Source organism: Tympanuchus pallidicinctus, unplaced genomic scaffold, assembly GCF_026119805.1.
Source record: "Tympanuchus pallidicinctus isolate F22 unplaced genomic scaffold, pur_lepc_1.0 scaffold10, whole genome shotgun sequence".
Classification (NCBI taxonomy): Eukaryota; Metazoa; Chordata; class Aves; order Galliformes; family Phasianidae; genus Tympanuchus; species Tympanuchus pallidicinctus.
Genome location: NW_026294619.1, coordinates 14,078,418 through 14,098,688, shown reverse-complemented (window position 1 = coordinate 14,098,688; position 20,271 = coordinate 14,078,418). Strand labels below are relative to the sequence as shown.

The 20,271-nt window shown below is 42.0% G+C and overlaps 1 protein-coding gene and 1 long non-coding RNA gene across 4 annotated transcripts in view; one reads left to right on the top strand and one right to left on the bottom strand.

The window, feature by feature from the left end:
- The window catches only part of VGLL3 (vestigial like family member 3), a 25,417-nt gene extending 8,369 nt beyond the window's left edge, over nucleotides 1-17,048 (bottom strand). The window contains exons 1-3 of one of the 3 annotated variants that reach the window (XM_052703928.1): nucleotides 16,862-17,048; nucleotides 7,637-7,889; nucleotides 1,833-2,333 (exon numbers count right to left, since the gene is read on the bottom strand). In XM_052703928.1, the coding sequence (XP_052559888.1) occupies nucleotides 1,833-2,333; nucleotides 7,637-7,889; nucleotides 16,862-16,954 (847 nt within the window). In that variant the 5' untranslated portion in view covers nucleotides 16,955-17,048. Of the gene's footprint in view, nucleotides 1-1,832; nucleotides 2,334-7,636; nucleotides 7,893-12,963; nucleotides 13,069-16,861 lie in introns of those variants that run through there. The other 2 variants (XM_052703923.1, XM_052703929.1) reach the window with 2 other exon arrangements.
- Nucleotides 16,442-20,271, top strand: LOC128091140 (uncharacterized). Its single transcript, XR_008211265.1, has 2 exons — nucleotides 16,442-16,571; nucleotides 18,831-20,271. It is a non-coding gene; the product is annotated as an uncharacterized LOC128091140 (long non-coding RNA).

Sequence of the window (20,271 nt, the reverse complement as noted above, 5' to 3'; positions counted from 1 at the left end):
TGTTTCTACAAAGCAGTCACACATCAGTTTGCATGCACCAGAAGCATGCACCAGAAACTGACTGTCCATGCTTTCCCCACTGCTCCCACCCTGAATGGACAACTATAAGACATGCAAGCTATTGGTAAGAACTGTCCAATCAGGGTCTTGAGGAAATTAGTATACAGCTGCACCCTTCCACAGGAATCTTCACAAGGAACATGAAGCACCAGGCAAAGGCTATATTAGCCCTGAAAGGCAGTGCTAGGACCCACAGTCTATTTCAAGGTACTGTACTCCTGAAGGAAGATCACCTGGCTTATGAGAAGAACAAAGAAGCAGTAAGCAAGCCAACTTGCCCAGCGCTGGAATAACTCACAGCTTAGGCAAGATTCAGGAAGTGGTTCTTCTTGACTAATAGCTCTTGATACAGTCCCTGCTCCATCCTCCAAAAGGTAAGTCAACTTCCAGAATTCCAAAGCTGGACTGCTGGGGCCACTGTCAGATCAGCTGTCTGGGACCATCTATCAGTGGCAAAAGCAATTTGCTCCTGCTTCAGAAAAAGCAACTTCCATAATGGAATTTGTCAGAACTTTCTATCACAATGTTGTTAGATTACCATCTTATTCTTACAAGCATAAAACACAATACCTCTTGTATCATCTGCATGGCTGGAAATGTTATTAATAAATGTAAAATTGTCTAGTATTAAGAATCTTATCGCTCTTTTTCTTAAACTCTTGAAGGAGCAAGTGACATGGTATTTAGAAGAGGTTACTGGTTCTCAGTTACTATTAAGAGAAGAGTGGTTTTTAGTAGGTTCACTTAGCAATAATTAGGATATGGTTGCTAATACTTCATATTTAAAAAACAGCACTTTTTTCCCACCATCAATTCCTTGTTCTCCTACATGCTAATCAAAGCAAGGAAGCTCTTCTCACACAATGGTCAGCTAGAGCTAACAAGAAGACAGCCTCAAGAAGACAAAAACAGACATCTTAAGAAGTGAGATGCAAATGCAGTATTTCCTTATTAAAGTAATAAAAGTTGTTTAAGTAGTAATCTGTAAGGATATCTGCTGGTCAGATAAGCACCAAGCAGAAAAAGGAGGCCATAACAGTGTACATGAGTGTGGAAGGAGATGCTGGAAATGTATCACCCATCCTCTGACACCAAGTGACTATGAAGAACAGTGAGGGTTGCCAGACTGCTCCTAATACTGAAGTGAGAGCCTTCAAGTCAAAACTTGCCTATGATGCAGCCGATGTAGTTTATGAAGGCAGTCCCATGGACAGGGGTAGAATAAATCTAATTTGGAGATCTCTGCCTAGAACCTACAGGATGAAGTTTAGTGTGATGGTGAGTGCAGCTTAAGCAGCATCTCCGCTCTGTATGACACCTAGATACACAGAGGAAGGAAATGCTGGTCTGTTCCAATTTAGATCAGTAAGATGCAACCCTTGTGTACTGAGGAGTTATTAGTTCAGTCCTCTTTGGAGCTATATTTTGGTGAACAGACACACTAACTAGCTGAATGAGCTGGAAGCTTCAACATGGAATTGCAATTAATTATTTCCCACAAGATTTAAACAAGTAAAAAAAGAGTGTATCACACTACAACTCATTTGGCTCGAGTGGGACCAAGAGTGACCGAGGTCTTTCAGTAAAAGGCAGAGAGCTGGATGTTTCACAGCTTGTCTGCCCTGACAGCAATTTCAGGAAGGATTCCCATCTGGAAATGTATTTGGAGAAGGCTCTGAGAAAAAACCCTACTTCAGCTGCAGGGACTCCACACTGCTTTTCTCAAGTTCTTCCTTCTAAAACAAGCCACAGACACAACTGAACAAACTTACCTGCATCAAACCCAAAACTTGGCACAATGTCCACCGTTCCATGAAAGGCTCCAGCCCATGCTGAGGTAGCGCTGGTGACAGCAGCAGGATCTGTCTTAGTCACGTCACACTGAGGAGCAGGAATCCTGGCTGCACGTACTGAAGGCATCAGCAGAGACCCATAGCGGGGGTCGCGGTGCGAACTGGGATGGTGATGGTGCATGTGTGGATGAGGGTGATGGCGATGCATGTACACGTCATGCATGTGTGCATATGAAGGGCTCACCTGAGATGCTAAAGGATAATGCCAGGATTCAGTTGCAGCAGGGGGAGGAGGAGGTGGAGTCTGATGAAGGCTGTGTCCTGGCCAGCTGCTGGGATCTGGTGTTGGGAAGGTGCCTGGTGCAGTAATGGGGAAATCGGGGTGTACTCCACTTAAGCATGGTGGTGGGGGAGGCTGATAAGAGCTGGTCCAAAATGAAGTTGGGAAACTGCTCCTTTGGCTTGATATTGTTGAGTTTTCTGGAAGAGAGGAAAGAAAATAAGTATGACTGAAGCTGGAAGAACAATTTAATGAAAAAAAAACCCTCAATAATTTTCTACTCTCAAATTTATAACGCTGAACCCAAGCTTACAGAGTAATTACAGAATCACAGGATGGTTGAGGTTGGAGAAAACCTCGTAAGATCATCTAGTCCAATCCTGTTCAAGCAGGGTCACCTAGTGCATATTGTCCAGGATGACATTCCATCAGATTTTGGACAAGAACCAAACTCCACACCCTCTTTAGGCAACATCGTTCAGTGACTGATCACCCTCACAATAAACAAACAAACAAAATGTTTTCCTGTGTTCAGATGGAATTTCCTGTTTTCTAATTCATGCCCTGTTGCATTTTGTCCTGTCAACAAACACTACTGAGAAATGCTTGGCTCCATTATCTTCATTTCCTCACACCAGGTTTTTACACACATATAAGACATCCTTGAGAAGACTTCTCCACACTGATGGGTCATAACTCTCTCAGGGTTCTTGACACAGGAATCAGGAAGAGATAGTATCTCCTGACCAGACCAGAACTTATCATTTAGAAAGGCAGCTGCTGTGATTCTAAATGCTTCTGAGGACAGTGAACCAGCTCACACTGCAGAATGAGACATTTTGCTATTGGAATAATACCAGTTCTCTTCAAATTCATGGCATGCTTTAATGGGCTAGTGATCAACTGAATGCACCTCATGTTATTTTCTTATAGAATACATAACATTGCCTGTTGTCAGGCAAACAACATCACCTATGTAGCTGAAAATAGTCTTTGTTGGAAATAAAAGACTTGCTGCTTCTTACAGCTAGGGCTCAACTTTATTTAAATGGATTCCAATAACTTCACATAATGAAATCACATTCTAAAAATTCCTCTTTTGAAGGTGCGGTTAGTGTTTTTGATGCGTAGGACAGTATTGGCATCTCCACTCACATATCGCTCTTGCCAACTCATGTTTGAAAGCACTGCTTCATGCAATATGTCACAGCTCAAATAGCTTGGGTTGGTTTTGGTGGGTTTTTTTTTGGTCGAAGATGGAAACATAAAAATACAGGACCTCCGATGAAAGAACAAAGTCATAAAAATAGCCAATGAAGAAATAAAGCCAGGGAAACGTAATATTTGACAAGGTGAGGAGTTCTCTATTCCTCGTACAGCATTTACAAAAATGTTTATAATATTTTTCCTAAACGACTTTTTGTTTTGCGTAGTTTAACAAGCAACTGGAATGAGATTTGAGTGAAGACATCATTGAGAATGAACAGATTCTTCAAACACTCCTGCCTCTAAACTTTGCTTACATAAAATATTTTGGAAACAAAAACTGTAAAAGTGTTTTCTCACTGTATCATTGAACACTTATGTATGTATTTTAAAATCCTTTCAAATAACAATTTTTTTTTCCACACATCAATTGGCCAGGATTTAGGGAGTTTATTGAGTCTGATTAACTTCTGGTATTGGAAATACCTTTACAAATGCATTATGGACAATTGTACAGAATTATCTCTGTGCCAAACCCTCTCACAGGCTGCAAGCCTATCTAGCAAACTGCAATATGGCCTTCTTCAGAAGATTGCTTCTTTTTTTAGCATTATATTCCTATTGTGATTCATACTAGAAGACTGAGGAGAGCTTCAAGCATCTAACAGCAGCTTCAGCACCCCTCTGAAACTGGTATTGTTCATCACTTATGAACTGTTCCTTGTTACAAGGGATTAGACTGAGAGACAGAGTGCACAGGGCTTAATGTTGGTAGTAGGGTTGAAAAAAAAAAAAAAAAAGAAAATCAAAAACAAGCTTCTTCATACCCAGTCTGTTATTTTCCTCACTGCTCAACAGGGAAACAGCTTGATAATGTATTGTCAGTATTCTGGAAAATAAATCACTGTCGTGGGGAAGTTTTTGAAAACCATTTGGCTATTATCAGAATGGAAAAGCCCTATATCCAAACCACCCCACTTCAAAAAAGGGCAGAAAACCACAAACTATCTGCACGATAATTCTAATATCAGGAGGGTACACTTTAAAACACTGAATTTACCAATACGAATTCATCCCAGATTGCATATCAGCTTGACTTCACCAACAGATCTAGGCCACAGCAAACACATTTGATCATCCCAATTTGTCAAACTCATGTCCATTTCACAAAGCTGTTGCCAACGTCAGAAACTGTCATGGTGCACCCACCACTGAGACAACCTCTTTGGTCAAGGTGAACTCACATCACTTGGGGTGCAATGCCCATTCACATTATATGAATTTGCAAGGAAATTTCATCCAACCTGAATGCTCACAGAGGATACTACTAAACATTGTGTACATCACCATCAAGAAGAACCATCTCTGTACTGAACCACAACCCACAACTACCATACATTTCCTCTGTGCTTGAAGGTTGTTCTTTCCTCTAAAGTAGTTAGCTCAGACAATTACATTTACAGATGTTACCATGCCAAATGCTTGGGCTCTATGAGACGTGGCAATGGAGATATTTCAGCCCTGTCCTTAAGAAAAAAACCAGAACAAAACAAAACAAAACAAAAAAACCTGAGTAGTTTCCAGAGGCTTTAGAGGGGGAAGAAGGAGGTATATAACCAAAATTGTGTGCCAACAAAGATATTCAGTTACCACTATTTCCTACTCTGAAGTGGAGGGAGGTAGGGAGATGGCAAGATCTCAGATACCACAAAGTGGTGACTAATGCAAATGTTAATAGGGGTTGGCCAACACACAAGGAAAACATGCCAATGCCCACATGCCATAAAGAAGACAATGTATGGAATTTTCTGAAGCGCATTACTTTTCCATTGAGGCAAGAGGGGAAAAATAACAACCCGCAAGAAAACGATAATTCCCCTTCGGATAGGAAAAAGCACGTTGATAAAAATACTATAAAGGTAACATTTATTTAAGTGTAGCCCCCAAGAAAGATTTCAGGTGCATCAGGTATTCAGCATTCATGTTACCTAAGTCTGTAGGAATCTATAATTTGTAGAAGGTCAACCTTGAAGATAATTTTAGCTTAATCTGATCAGTATTTTCTATATAAAATAGACAACTGATTCTCTTTTCTACACACAAGCAAAATTCCTCCTTAAAACAAAAAATGTAATAATACCATATTTAAAATTATAGTTTGCATATCCATCAAGACACTAAAAAAAGCTACAACTTAGATGAAAATTAAGCAGAAAACACTGCTAGTCCTTCCTTTCAGGTAAAGAAATTATAATACAATGAGCTGAATAGACAGCTAATTTCCACACATTTTCCAGTTAAATCTGTACTTTCTAATACAGAAAAATCTTCTTAATTGTTTTTAAATTGATATTTTAATAATTTATTGACAATTCATTCTTTATTAATGATGGTTTCTTATTTATTGACAAAAAGGCTTTCCACAAAGTTTATTCATAAAAGATCTTCAATCCAATGATATTTTAAATTCTTAAGGTAATGGAATGCAAATTCATACGCATTTGCTGTAAATGAGCATCTTCAACTATAGTATATGAACAAAAAGTCTAAAGCATTAGCATCATTCTTTCTCCACTTTTTCAAACAGCCATGTTTCAGAAGCTCACTTCAATAAAGCCCTGGCCAAATCTCTTCTTTGAAGAAGCAAACATGGTGATCTTCCCTAGAGTCTTCAGTGCAGAAGCAAGCAGCCCTGCCTAGCAACCTCCTTGGGTATTTTCACACTGCTTCAGCAGGTGTAACGATAACAAGGGGCATATTTTCTTACTTTATTCTTGTAACACTTTCCAGACACGCAGACCTCCATGCTCCAATGGCATGGGGTATCGTGGCTAAGGAGTCAGCGTGTGTGAAGAACTGCTGTGCCAGATAATCTTGACGCTTGTAGAGACCTCTGTAGAGTCATGTACAACTGAGAGGGTCAGAGCAAAACAGACTATGTCTGAGGCTGAAGAGAAGAACACAACCCCCACCCTGAGATATGTCTCAACATCCAGTAGAGAAGGTCTGTTGTAGGCATGGATCTCTAGTGGCTGCCTTGATCCCACCTCTAAAACACTTACAGTATGTCAGGGTCGTTTATAAATGCTCCAGTCTCCTTTTCAGTAAGCACAGATTCAGTTTTACTCTCAGTCAAGTCAACGGAAAATTTCCCATTAACATTAATGGTCTCGTCTGAAGCCATAAATTCCTCTAGCTCCCTAGCCACTTGTGCTGACCTTTTCTTAAACTTCCTTGGATTTGTCATTATCCTTCTGGAAAGCAAGTTCTTCTGTGCTATTTTTCTCTTCACAGTGGTTTCTAAAAATCCTCTCTTCATTATCTGTGACTTTCATTAATGTACTCTCACCTCAGCATCACTGATTATGAACACCACCACTCCTACAAGGATCCTCCAAGAAACTCTCACTCAGCTTGTTGCAAGGCCATTACTCACTATTCTTTTACAATCCTTTTGACAGTCCACATAAGGAGATCAGAATTAATGATCTTTTGTGTATCTGAAAAACTGCACAAACTGGCACACGCAACACAAGGAAAGCAGTGTCTTGATGGATATCTTTCTCCAGCCACCAACTTTAAAATCTTATCTGTAAGATCTACCTAGCTCATCTGGCAATATCTGTTCAATATTACACTGAAAATGCTTATATTCATTACGAAGCATGAATATTACAGTGCTGTTCAAATGCTTCACAGCATTGACCATGTTTCTACTTCCTGTTAGGAAGTGAAGTACTGTCAGTCTTATTTGATATGCAGGAGATCAGTAGCAAAGGCCATATCTCTCCTACAAGCTCTTCTGAAAGCAGGCTACAGCCACATGAGCCAGAGCTTCATCCAAGCCTTTTCCAGCCTGTGTCGGCTCCTCCCTACCCAGAAAGCAGCCACAGACAAATCCTAATTACCTGGCAAAGTCACCCAAGTATGCTGCATGGGTTTCCTCACTTCCAAGGACAGAATCCCAAACAGCTTGGCTTGCAGGCCAAGTTTCACACCTAGAGCTTAAAAATAAGCCTCAGATCTTGCAGCAGACATTTGTGAAGCCACATCAGCTCATCTGGGCTCCCTCCAGGCCTTTGTGGAACCATGGGCTATGGGAGGAGTGGTAGACTCCTGCTTCTTCCATGCCTTTGGAACCTCTTTCTCCTTTAATGCACCAGATCACTCAATCACAAGCAGCTCCTCATTTCTTTCAGTTTTGGGAGGGAATTTTGAACATGCACAGGGGGGCAAAATTTCAGCTGCAATGTAATATCCATTACTACGATACAGCCCAAGTTCCTGCTCCTCTTACCTCTCCACAAAGGACTTAGCCCTGCCTTGCTCTTGGTAAGGGCGGTTTCTGGGTTGAAGCTACTGGCTTGGCTCAAGGCTCTTGAGAAGTGTTCATCCACTACTGAACCAATGTCTCCCTGGAAGTAGGTGAAAAGGACGCAGCGAGAGTTCAGGTACTCCATCTCAGCTGGCTGATCCTTCTCATCCTCTTCTTGCTTGCTGGGAAGAGTCACTTCCAGAGACTCCTGCATCTTGTTGTATACAGCTAATTTCTTCTGGGATTAAAAACAAAACAAACAAGAGATGTATCACTAAAGGCATTCAGTACAAGCTCAACATCTGTTTTCCTTAAAGAAAAATAACTGAATGCATTGAATACTAATTTCAGTTCACTGCAGTTGGGCCACAGGGATATTCTGCACCAACATTTTACAAAGAAGAGATTACCAGAGGCACTTACTTAGAATCTTAATTCCTCACACACAGATGGACCTGCTTCTCAGACACATTTCACAGCCACAAGCAATTTAACAGCAATGGCTTTCACCCAATACCTTCAAAAGAAAACAGGCAGACTCTAACAATTCACTGCTGACTCCCACCTGGAAGGGTATTCTCATCAGAAAGGGCTGCAGAGGTTGTATCCAGCCCTGCAAACAAGTGGCCAAGTACACAAACTCTGTGTTTCATTCTTCTACTTGAATGTCCACCCAACTTTCCCAACTGCACTCTCCTGAGTGAGAGGACAGAACAGTGGGTGAACTCCATGATCCATTAACAGCCTTCCTCTGCATTTCAGAAATCTACAAAATACATAAATTGTTACTTAAGGCCAGGAAAGTGTGTGGGTTTTTTGGCTGCTTGGATTCTATCATGAAAAAGTAACTCTTCAGGTAGTGAGAATTTTTGGTTGGTAGAGTTTTCTTTTTTAGTTTGTTTGTTTTAACACAAATTTCTGGAGGAAAGGAGAAAAATTCGAGCAATAAAAAATTTAAACATATGATCTGGAGGAAGAGGGGGATTGACAAGTCTGCAAACACATGCAAAAAAAAAATCCCTCCAAACTAAAAACATGGAGAAGCATTTTGAAAAATCAAGCTAGCACAAGCCATCTGTGAATAGCTATTTCAGAATCCTCTCTCTTTCTCTCGAATCAAACCTAAATGTCAAAATAAATGTGTGTGAAGATCCATTTTGCATGGAACATATTTTTCAGATGTTCCACTTTACAACTGTTTTCACAGAAAAAATCTCCCCACAACAGTTGTGCTGCAGGAATCATAGCTTTTAGCCAGCTAGCCATTTCCACAGCTGACTTTACACACAAGCAGCTTCAGGAACCCAAAACAACTACGGCACATATGCAGAAGTATTTCATCACTTTTCTATAGTCTTACAGCTTGACTTATCTTTTATGGTTTGCTTGGCAACAGTTTAGCAGCATCAGAATCCCTTTAACTTTATGGCTTTTTTCTCTTTTTCCAGAGTTGTTCTATAGAGCAAGTTAAACAACTATAAAGTCTATAAAGTTCCAGTTATACAATAAATACATTTGTCAGACCTAGAAATAATTGTAAGTCATTCTCCAATCTTGCATACTATCAATGTATGTACATTCAATGCTTTCTAAAATCACATAAGCTGACAAAAATTATCCCTTTGTAATACAAAATAGAAATTCAGGAGATAATTCTTATTAGTGGTTTAATAACCAAGTGATTATTAAAACCAATTAATTGTAAGTAAGATCTACTTGTAAGTGGAACTAAGCCCTACCATACTACAGGCTCACAGCAATTATGCGATGTATCTCGCATTGTGGTAGATTAACTGGAACACATACAACAGTAATATACTACACTTAAATTCTAATGCTGTTGTAAAAACTGCACTGAGGGATGTAACCAAATTTTTTTTTTCTGGCCTGGAACATCCAGGCAAAGGACCTGGAATTCAAATAAATCTCTATTTCACAAATAAGTAGTACTGTGGCTCTGCTTAGATAAGGACATACAGCTTTATCACAAGATGTTAAAAAACAAAACAAATAAACAGCAATAAACAAAGAACAAAATAATAAAGTTTTACTAGAAACTAATTGCTAAAATGAAAGGTAGCCTGAAGCTATCAGACTCGCATTTATACACATAGAATTTGAAGTGACCTGTACTTTTCTTGGTGTTTTGTGCATCTTCTAACCAACCAAAAAAAAAGTCTAACATTTGCTCCTGCATTGCTCAGATGTTACCCACAGTGACTTTTACGGTTTTGTCTAAAAAATCATCACAGGATGAGACCTCAACAAGACAGAAACAGTTATCACAGTATCATACATACAGGAGAAGCACGCATTAGAAATTGATAACACATCCATCTCAGTGGCTTGAAAATGTTTAAAGGTTCAGTACAACTCAGATCCTCCTAAAAAGTGGTTGGGAAGGAGACTTTTAATTTTTTTATTTTTAACTATTTATTTATTTTAAATAGAGACAAAGTGTGGAAGGGATCCTTTAAAGATATCCAAATAGATACTGATATATTACAACATCTCAGATACAGTATGTCTGCTAGACTCCGAATACACGCAACACACTTCCAAAGTTGGCTTCTATCATTATAGATACGCTATTTGTATCTATACTGCAAGTACACAAATACATACACAAGCACACAATTATATACAGAAACACATCGTTTAATATAGCCCCTGGCTTGACTTGGTTATCAGGAAGGAAGTCTTTCAATGTTCCCATATAGAGACTGGAGCTCAGGAAATTAAAACTTATCTCCAGAGCCGCTTCTCTGTGCAGGAATGTTCCCCTTTCTACAGCCTAAGAATCTAATTCATTTTCCATTTCAACTCTCTTCCCTCCCCTCCAGTCCATGGGTAGTCATTACAAGACATTCCAAATACTAGCTGTTTTTGAAAACACTGAATCTGAGTCCTTTTTTTTTAATGTAAAAAAAGATAGCAGTACTGATGGACAACTATAAGGGGTTGTGTACAGACTAAAGAAATTTACAGTGAAAAGTTATGTTTTGTGGAGAGCTTTTTGCAAAGAATAAGATCTCCTAATTAAAAGATGCTTCAAGACCGAATCAACCCTGTGATCAGATACAGATCTACTTAATTTGTATTTCAGGTTAAAAATATCAGCTAATTTTTTTTTCTTTCCTGTAATTACAGAGATTTAAATTTATAAATAAGAAGCAATAAGAGAGATAAAGCAGATTTTCTTTGTATACAGTGGATATACGCCCTTTATATTGTACACATTCTTTAATAAAAATAATTTTTTTCTCTCCCTAACTCCCTTAGAATTACATCTCTGTGTATGTGTAAATTCTGCATCACTTTTTCTGACCATAACAGTAATCTTTTCTTTGCATTTTCAGCTGCATTTGAATGAGTGGAAAAGCAGGCAAGACCATCAACTGAATTAATTTGTACCATTCTGATGAGAGAAGAAGAAATAAAACCAAAGGAGAAAAAACCCAAACATCACACGTTAGGTTTCTGATAACGAAGCCAGGCTAGTCTGGTTTCCCTTCTATTTCTTTCTTACAAGGAGTTCTGGCATATATCTAAGCAGTCAATAGTACTTGTAAGGTCTTTATAAAGTGTATATGCTGACCAAACACTGCGTCTGCCTTGCCTATGCTCCTATCTGTAATATTTTTATATGCTTATAAATTATACCTCCTTTTTCCTTAAAGGCTAGAGACTGAGGTCAGAAGCCCCTGAAAAAGAAAACAAAACAAACACAGAAAATCTCAAGTTGGCCAAGACACGGAGTATATAATTCAAAGTCAGATTAGCATTCTGGAAAATAGGTAGAGAAATGGGAAATTCAGTGTTTGTAGCATCTGATACCACATTCAATAACAGACACGAGTTTGCGGCTGAGGGATGAATGGTCTCATCTCCAAGTAAATAATACTTACAGCGTAGGCTGCATTCAGCTTAAACCAATATTATTTTACATGTTTTGTATATTCACAAACAGACTTATTCCAAAGAGAATTCAAGCACTTACTGCAAGTGGTCTAACAAATGGAAGCTAAAGGTCCAAAGCTAATCAGCAATATGGAAATATTAAAGAAGAGACTGCTTATGCCAGATAACATCACGCAGCCTTTAGGAGAAAAACGGACCGCTCAGATCTTTCACGCTAAGAAAGCATGTGGATCAAAATCTCCCACAAAATCTCTGTCTTGCTGATTCCCCTTATTTTCTGACATACCCTACTCAGAACCAGGGGAAACTGCTCTCACGCAGAGAAGCCCCAGCCACATGAAAGCCAATGGCAAAAGTCCAATTGACTTCAAGGGTCCCGGATCTCAGCCGGGGTGTCTGGTAAAAATGTCAGAACATTCCTTTTCATAAACTGAAAAAAATAAATTCACTTCCAGCTGAAAGCGGCCAGTGGGCAGCACACCCTAAAAACTACCAAAGCACAGCTGAGACTGGAAAAAGTTTTAGTTAAGCTGAATTTGAACCAAAAATTCAGGCTGGCTCTTATATTACATATAAGCTGGTTGCCTGTTCCTACAACTTATTATCTCCATACATGCCATCGTGCAGCATATGGTCCTTTATGCTCCCAAACATGAAAGTCTGGTGTGCCTGTGGCCACCTGTTACAGATTTTCCATTATGAGAGAAAGAACAGGAACCAAAAATAAAGAACCACTACACTGAGGAAATACTATATGACCCTATCCTGAGAAAAAGGCTGTCATTCGACATGAGCTTCTGAGAAGGAATTTCAGTAACAAACCCTAGGCAAATCACGGGCAGTACTTCATTTGTGGAGCTGCCTGCCAAGCAGGCTCATATTGATAACACAGAAAGTATTCAAGAAGACAATTTCATGTAATCATGGAGTGGAATGCTAAGCCTAAAAGCAGCATTTGATGCGTGCCTTGAAAATAGGAAATGCTAACTATTGCCCTTGCAAACAAGCAAACAGATAGCAAAGCAAAGCTCTTTCTTCCAGGTGAAAGATGGGATTTAGAGCAGCAGAGCCGGAAGACCTCACAATATTCAGCTGATAGACAGAAGCAGTGGAAATAGTCTGAATTTATAATCTATTGGGGTACCTCTGAACAGAACTGTGCATTAAACCCTAGAGTTCCATTTGTATGTATTTATAGGAAGAAGAAATAGAGTTTGATCCAGATCAGAATAACCAGTAAAGCAAGACAAATAGTTGATATTAGCAGGTCCTCTCTCATGGGATTAAAACAGCAAGAACAACAAAATTCTTCCCTGAAAAAAAAAAAAAACCAATCAACCTCTTCCTCCCCTCTGTCCCCCCAGAGGACTTAATCCCAGCTTTACAACCTGTAATTCTGAAAGCAGCCTTTGAAGCCCTTCATTCTGTAGTGAAGTCAGTTGCAGGACACCCATCAGACTTCAGAACAAGCCTTTAGGAAGAAGCTGAGCTACAAAAACGAAACACAAAGCTACTGTCTGCCTTGCTATCTGCTGTATCGGATGCTGTGGACCACGCACACCCAGCATCAATATTATAACTCAGTCTTCAAAGCTGCAAACATGTGATGCAAAGAACTTTTCCGGAAAACTGAAGTACATTGTACAAGCATGGGTTTAGCTACAGCCAGCTGACACAACAGTGAGCATGACTTGTCCCTGTCTGCAGCGATGTTAGTCTGGAAGGAAGAGTTGAGTTAGTGACCTAATTTACAAACAGAGACAAGCCCTTATCTGGAAAAAGTCTGTCTACAACACTGCCAGAAGAAAGTCTGACTTGAGCATATCACAGCTCTTTATGTGAGACTGATGTAGCAAGGATGCTCTTTGGCTTAGTTCTCCACATCTACATACCATGGAGATGTTCCAAAACTACCATTTACTGTAACTTCCCATTTAAAAGGTCGTAAGCTCAACTGTGAGTGAGCTACAGTGAATCCTACCTTAGCCTGAGCTCTGCAGCTAACTGTCCCTAGATGACAGGGTATGGCAAGCTGTCATTGCGTTCCTTGTGCACCAAGAATAAATCAGAATTCTTTGCCAATTAGGTGTTTCCAGACTCTTCGAACAAGCAGCTCTGTTACACCCATTCCTCACCCAAGATATAAGCAATCCGAGGCTTACTACTGCAGTTTCAGAATTGTGAGAGGGGTTTTAATTTCATCATACCAAAGAGCTTTACAGTCTGGCAAGCATGACTCCGTACCACGTACGACAACATGCTCTTATTGTAACACCATCACACATGTACTCTGTATTTTGGCAAAGAAACATAGAAATCCCCTTTTATCTGCAGGAATAGGGTCCCAGCCTATTTTCACTAGTTCTCTGTGGCACCACGTAAGCACCTAAATATACATACTCTCATTTCTCTCCAGAAAACATCCTGGACTTCAGCAGTCTCAAAGATTTAAGGTGCTAAGTCTTCACTCCCATTAACATTCAATAGGAATTCAGGCTTCAGTCCACTGAGCACTTTAAAAGAAAAAGTCTCAACTAAATTAAGTTGCTAGCATGTTCTTTCTCTGCTGCAAAATGGTTAAAGCGGAGGTTCCACAAACTCCACATCACTGTGCAAGGCAAAATCAGATCTGCACTGATTCAGTAGAGTGACAACTACAGAAGAGAAATGTTGGAGTATCTTTGGAGTGTAGTATCTTTTAAGAAGGTGTGATGGAGCATTCTCTAAAGAGAAAAACAAAATAAAATACAATCTGGGCACATATAGATCCATTGTTCAGAGCAACCCAAGATCTGTACATACAAAAAGGAGCTGACGGTTCAAATCCTGCTCAGCACGGAGCAGTGACACAGTGTCAGCTGCTTGACAGAGACATTTCTCCATACCCCCATGTGCAGCATGCAACCTACAGAAAGAGAAGGAGGTGACCTCCAGAGAGGTGCCATGCCCAGAGCTCAAACCTGTCCATCTGCATTGACAGTTCCGCTGCTAAGGAGCTTGCTTTGATCTTCAAAGTGACACGGAAAGCTGCCATCACCCACTGTGTTTGAGACAGATGCATTACAAGGATCTATGAAGATGCATAAGCTTTAATTAGAGCAACACACCTCCAGCTCACTGAAATTAACAGGAGAGTCAAGAAAGACAAATTCCTTCGCTGTCTATGGAAAGACAACAGAGTATATGAGGGCACTGGAAAATGCCCCAATGGAGTCCTTGGATATTTTAAGGGTGAGCTCTGCTCCATCAGCTCCAGTGCAGGGCTTTATTTTTAAAGATGCACCCCTAATACATCTTCCCTCATTGTTATTTTTAAACCAGAGTTTTGATTCCAGCAAAGAAGAACATTCTTTAAAATGGTCATCATCCCTACAAAGAGCGCAGGAGTATCTTACATGTTGAACACATGTGGAAGGAGAAACAAAAACCTGGCAACAGACTCTTCTTCCCTCTTTCTTAGGCTCTTTACCACTTGATTAAATGTTCCTGACAGGATGATTTGGAAGAAACAGAGACTCACAGAATGCCATGCATTATCTAAGCAATTATTCCACCAAGACTACAGAGAGATGTGGAGTCCATCCCATCTTTACTACTTCTTATTTTTTAAAAAGCACTGGATTAAGGGAAAACCCATCGACAGCCCCACACATGGCAGCTGCTGGAGGCAGAGGGCACAGCACTCAGTTCGGCAAGAGCAGCTCGGTTTTCCAGCCTGACACTTAACTGGTTTGTGAAGACCCTCCAGCTCCAAATGTTCCAGCAAAATTGGCACAAGCAGGATTAACTAAAACAAACTGTCAATAACGCATGGGACAGCGAGTTCTAGAATGCTTTTTGATGGAAACGGGATACATTGTACTGGCCATGGCTCGTAAGCTGCACTGGCTCAACAGAGCTGTGTTTCTTGCCTTGCATATCTACCTCCACATTTCATAAATAACACAAGCCACAGGAACTCAGTTTATTTAAAATGAAATTTCAAGAAACTTTGGCTTTCGTTACGGTGCCTCTGGGATGTTTCAGATGTGGTACTGCTTACAGCTGATGGAGAAACTTCTTGATTCTGTTTAAAAATAAAGAGCAACCGCACGGGAGTGCGATGCAGCCGCTAATGGGTGCTGAAGAGATTTTCATCTATGAAGTGCTGCAAAAGCTGGAAGCGAAACACAGCCAAGCGCCTGCAGAGCCAAGTGCCAAAAAGTCCACCCAGGCCTGAAGTTCCAATCACACTTTTCTACTTCTAGGTCCCTTAATCAAGGAGTCTAATCATTTGAGGTTATTTATTTTCCCTCTAAGTTGAGCAGGCTACTAACAGGAGCTCCGGATACTCAAAGTTCACAGCTAAAAACCACTGAACAAGGTGAGGGTTCTGCAAGCTGCGACCTAGATTAGAGAAGAAATAATAACACAGGCATGCAGGAACAGACTAAACTCGTAAGCTTTCCAGAGCCCATGTTTACAGAGAATAACATGAGCAACCTGGCAAAGTCCACTTTGGTGCCACACTACAAAATCTCTTCCTCCCAACGATAAAGAAAAAACAATAACAAATGATTGGAATTTTAATGGTTTAGCCCATATTTGTGTCTCCCAGGCAAGTTGATATTAGGGGTCACTTCCCATGTACGGAGAAAACAATCTTCATGGATAATAATGATAAAACCTTATGGAATGCAGCAACAACCAAAAAATGTATTCTCAGATGACTACATTAGGGCCAAGTCAATATTAGTCCCACTTCACCCACGCACTGCATAGTCTAAAAATGCTGTCAGCCTGATAAGAATTTCCTGATTCACTTTTTTTTCCTCTTTTTTTTTTTCTTTATTCTTTTTCCCTTCCTAATACATCCGATCACCAAATTCAGCTGCAACCCTCTGCAGCGATCCCGCAGCAGAGCCGAGCGGTGCGCCGGGAGCGGCGCGGTCCCATGCCCGTGACGGCCGCACGTTCAGCTCAGTGCGCGGATGCGGAGCGCACAGCGGAGACGGAGGTGAGAAGCAACTTTCTCCCCTCGCCGAACAAGCCAGCCCCGCTCCCCAAATATACGACTGGGGATGGCTTTCAGATTGATTTCAAAGTCTTACCAGGGTCCGCTGCTCTGGGGCACCCTCACGAGCAACCCGCATCTCCAAAGCGCGCCGGGGGCTGCACGGCGCATCGGGCGGAGGTCTCCGCCCCGGGCAGGCAGCGATGCGCCGTGCAGTCCGCCAAGGGGGAGTGGGGGGGGGGGGGCCGCCGAGACACCCCCATCGCCCTCCCCGACGCATCCCCGCGCCTCACCTGCGGGCAGCCCCTCGCGGGCGGGCCCACGTAGCGGGGCACGCCGCACGCCGCCGTGCCGGGCTGCTGCATGGCCACGTCCGAGCAGCTCATGGCCGCGGTCGCGGTCGCCCCGCGCCGCCACCGCCTTCTTCCCCCTCCTCCTCTTCTTCCTCCTCCTCCGCGCGAGGCGGCCGCGGCGGGGCCCCGCGCAGCGCCGACTGCCAGCGCATCTTCGGCGGCCGCCGCGCCCCGCGCCCGCACTTATAGCGCGGCGGCGGCTGCGGCGCGGGACGCCCGGCGGAGGTGGCGGCGGAGCGGCCGCGGGGGCGGGGGGGAGGAGGCCGCGCCCCCAGCCCCCCCCTCCCGCCCCGCGGGCGCGCAGAGCGGCCGGAGGCACCTGCGGTTGTCCCCCAGCGGAGCGGTTGTAATTGCCGCGTGTGCGCGGGCAACTGGCTAACAGCTGCATCACCGTTGGCACCTTATTTATTATCGGTAACTTTTCCTTCGGGTGCGGGGACAGGACAGCACCCCCGGATGAGAGTTACCTGCATGGTCCGCCTCTGCTTCCTATGCTATTGGTAGCACAGCCGCGGAATTCATCCAGGAAAAAGGAGGAAGGATCCTGTCCTGTAGAACCTGGCAAAGGCAGTGTGTTTTCAGCTCCCTGAAGAATCTCTTCCCACCTTTGGTCTACCAATTTTTTTCAATTTTATTTTATATATATGCTCCCTGTTCATTGCAGGGGAGTTGGTCTAGATGACCCTTAATGGTCCCTTCCAACGCAAGCAATTCTACAATTACATATTTTAATCAATTAATTGTACTGCAATTCAACTTGAAAACCACACAGAAACTCTGAATCGGAGTAGGGCCAGAACTGATAGAACCAAACCTAATCACGGCCTACCTCTGCATGTGCATTTTTGCCCGTGAGCTGCTCCACTGCAGTGCCTCTATTGAAAGCTTTCAATCCCATTCCTCACATGGAAATGAGTCAGTGTCTGAATTGGCAGCATTACCCCAGGTTATAAGTCTGGGCACCACTGAACTTGTTTGCTCTTGTTTTCTTCCCTTTAAATTGAATTATTTCAAATTTATTTTTCATTAATAATAATAATGAATTGCTTTGAAGTTTACCTATACTTAATAGTGTCCAAAGCCCCAAAAATTCTAAATGTGTACCCTCTCTCTATCTCTCTCTCTGTAGATACACACACACAGACATGTGTCTCCTTTGCCAGAACAGTGAGATGAATGCACAAGGTTAAAATAGCTCTGTCTGACCCTGGTAGGATTCCCTGTTTATAGAAAGCATTTCTCTAAAACATTCAGCTGCAATATTTTGAAAAGAGATCTAATTTCCTGCAGGTACATTGAATTTTTATTTTTTTATTTTTTTATTTTTTAAATTTTATAGTTTGGGGTATACAGGTCTTAAGCTAGGTATGTACTCCTTTAATAGAGCTCTGATAATGTGTCCCTGATAGCAGTTGCATTTTTTGTATCTGCCTTTGTCTACCTATGCAGCCAGGAAGAAGTTCAAATACACAGCTGACATGCAAACAATGCACACTTTGCTATGCCACATATATGGTCTTCTGAATGGTTTATTTGAGGAAAACCCAGTGCTAACTGTTATCCATCCAGGGTAAACCTGGGCAATGTGGCTCTCTGAAACACCCTTCTCTCACTTTCTACAGCCCCAACAGTAAGGTTGGCAGTGCTGAATGCAACGGCCCCACTGTGCCACATAGAATCATAGAATCATTGAATATCCTGAGCTGTAACAGACCCACGGGATTACTGAGTCCAACTCCAGGCTCCACAAAAGACCGAGATCATTGCCCTGACACTTTTTGAACTCCAGCACTTGAGGCTGTGCCCACTGCCCTGGGCAACCTGTTCCATGCCCACTGCACTCTGGTGCAGACCCTTTCCTAACTCCCAGCCGCCCCTCCCCTGACACAACTCCATGCTCTTCCCTCAGGTTCTGTTGCTAGACAACAGGGAGAGATCACCCCTGGGGCTCCTGCACCCGCTCTGGCTCCCCATCCCCCTGTAGTTGGTACAGATCAACAGAAGCCTGGAATACTGTGAGTAGAAGAAAGCTCTTCTCATACTCATGTATCTTTCTGCGGAGAAAATCCATTTAAACCAGCACTAAGCCAAAACAGAATTACCGTCCATTTACTACACCAACACCATGTGTTGAGGTGGGAGTGCACTGGACATCACTTTACACCTCAAGTGTATGAAGGGATTGCAAGAGGCTTGTAGATGTGCTGACATGCAAAGCGTTGTTTCCCATAGGATGCTGAAACATTCAGGTATTCAACTAGTGCACATTCCTCATTACTTTAGATCCTGCAGCAATTCCTATTCGATGCCTTCAGGCACGGTATGGCAGTACGATACATCCCATCAGAAAGCAGAGCAATGCCACTGCTCAGCAGATGTTTGACACGGAGTACCATGCCAGCCAGCAGCACCACACCATACCAGAAATGATTTTGACACAACACAGTGTCAGTGCCGCAGAGCAAAACTAGCGTGTTCCAAAAATAGGGACAAATTCACCTCTGGCACAAGTAGAAGTAACTGCAGTGACTTCATTAGATTTGCATCTGCTTATGTCAACAATGAATCTGGCCCGTAATCTGGAATTTACATAGAAGAGCGGTAAGTGACTGTGTTTTCAGAGATCTTATACAACGTTTTGCTCCAGCACTCAGCATCATGAGGCGGCTGGGGTAAAGCCACCACCTCTCTCAGCAGTTTCCTTTCCACCCCACAAGAAGCAGCATCAAGTTTCCATTTTTAGCAGTGTAACAGTGCCCCAGAGTATACAGTGTCACTTTAGAGGCATGGGCAGTTCCGAATTTGGAGATTTCTCAAGGAGTAAGAACACTAAGTAAATAAATAAATAAAATAATGGAATAGAAGAGGGTCTCTGCTTTCCACTTCCACACTGTTTCACAATGTTCACTTTAAGCATTAGGGACCCAGGAACTGAGGCAAACCATAAAATTTCAATGAGGGACGGTGCAATAGTAAAATAAAGATATGAAATAAGGAACTTGGCTGAAATGTTGCAGTGTCAGATCTGATGAGATATGGAGGCTTTCCAAAAAGAAACTGTAATGTACTGGTGCTCCCTTTCACCACCTGGGAGCAGAAAACACAGCATAGTGGTGCAAACGCATGACACCGACAAAGGGAGAGAAGGGAGCAGACCAGGCTGATATGAGATATTCACAGCGGAGCAACACGCGTGGTCCTTGCTTTAATCTGTCACTTTAATAGGGAACATTAGTTGAAATACAAGCCATTCAGTTGAGTGTATTCATCTTTGCTGTGTATTCGAGTTGCTTAAACCCATCAGGCTGCGTTACTAGATGAACTCCAGCAGTGCTAAGTGCTAACAAAGA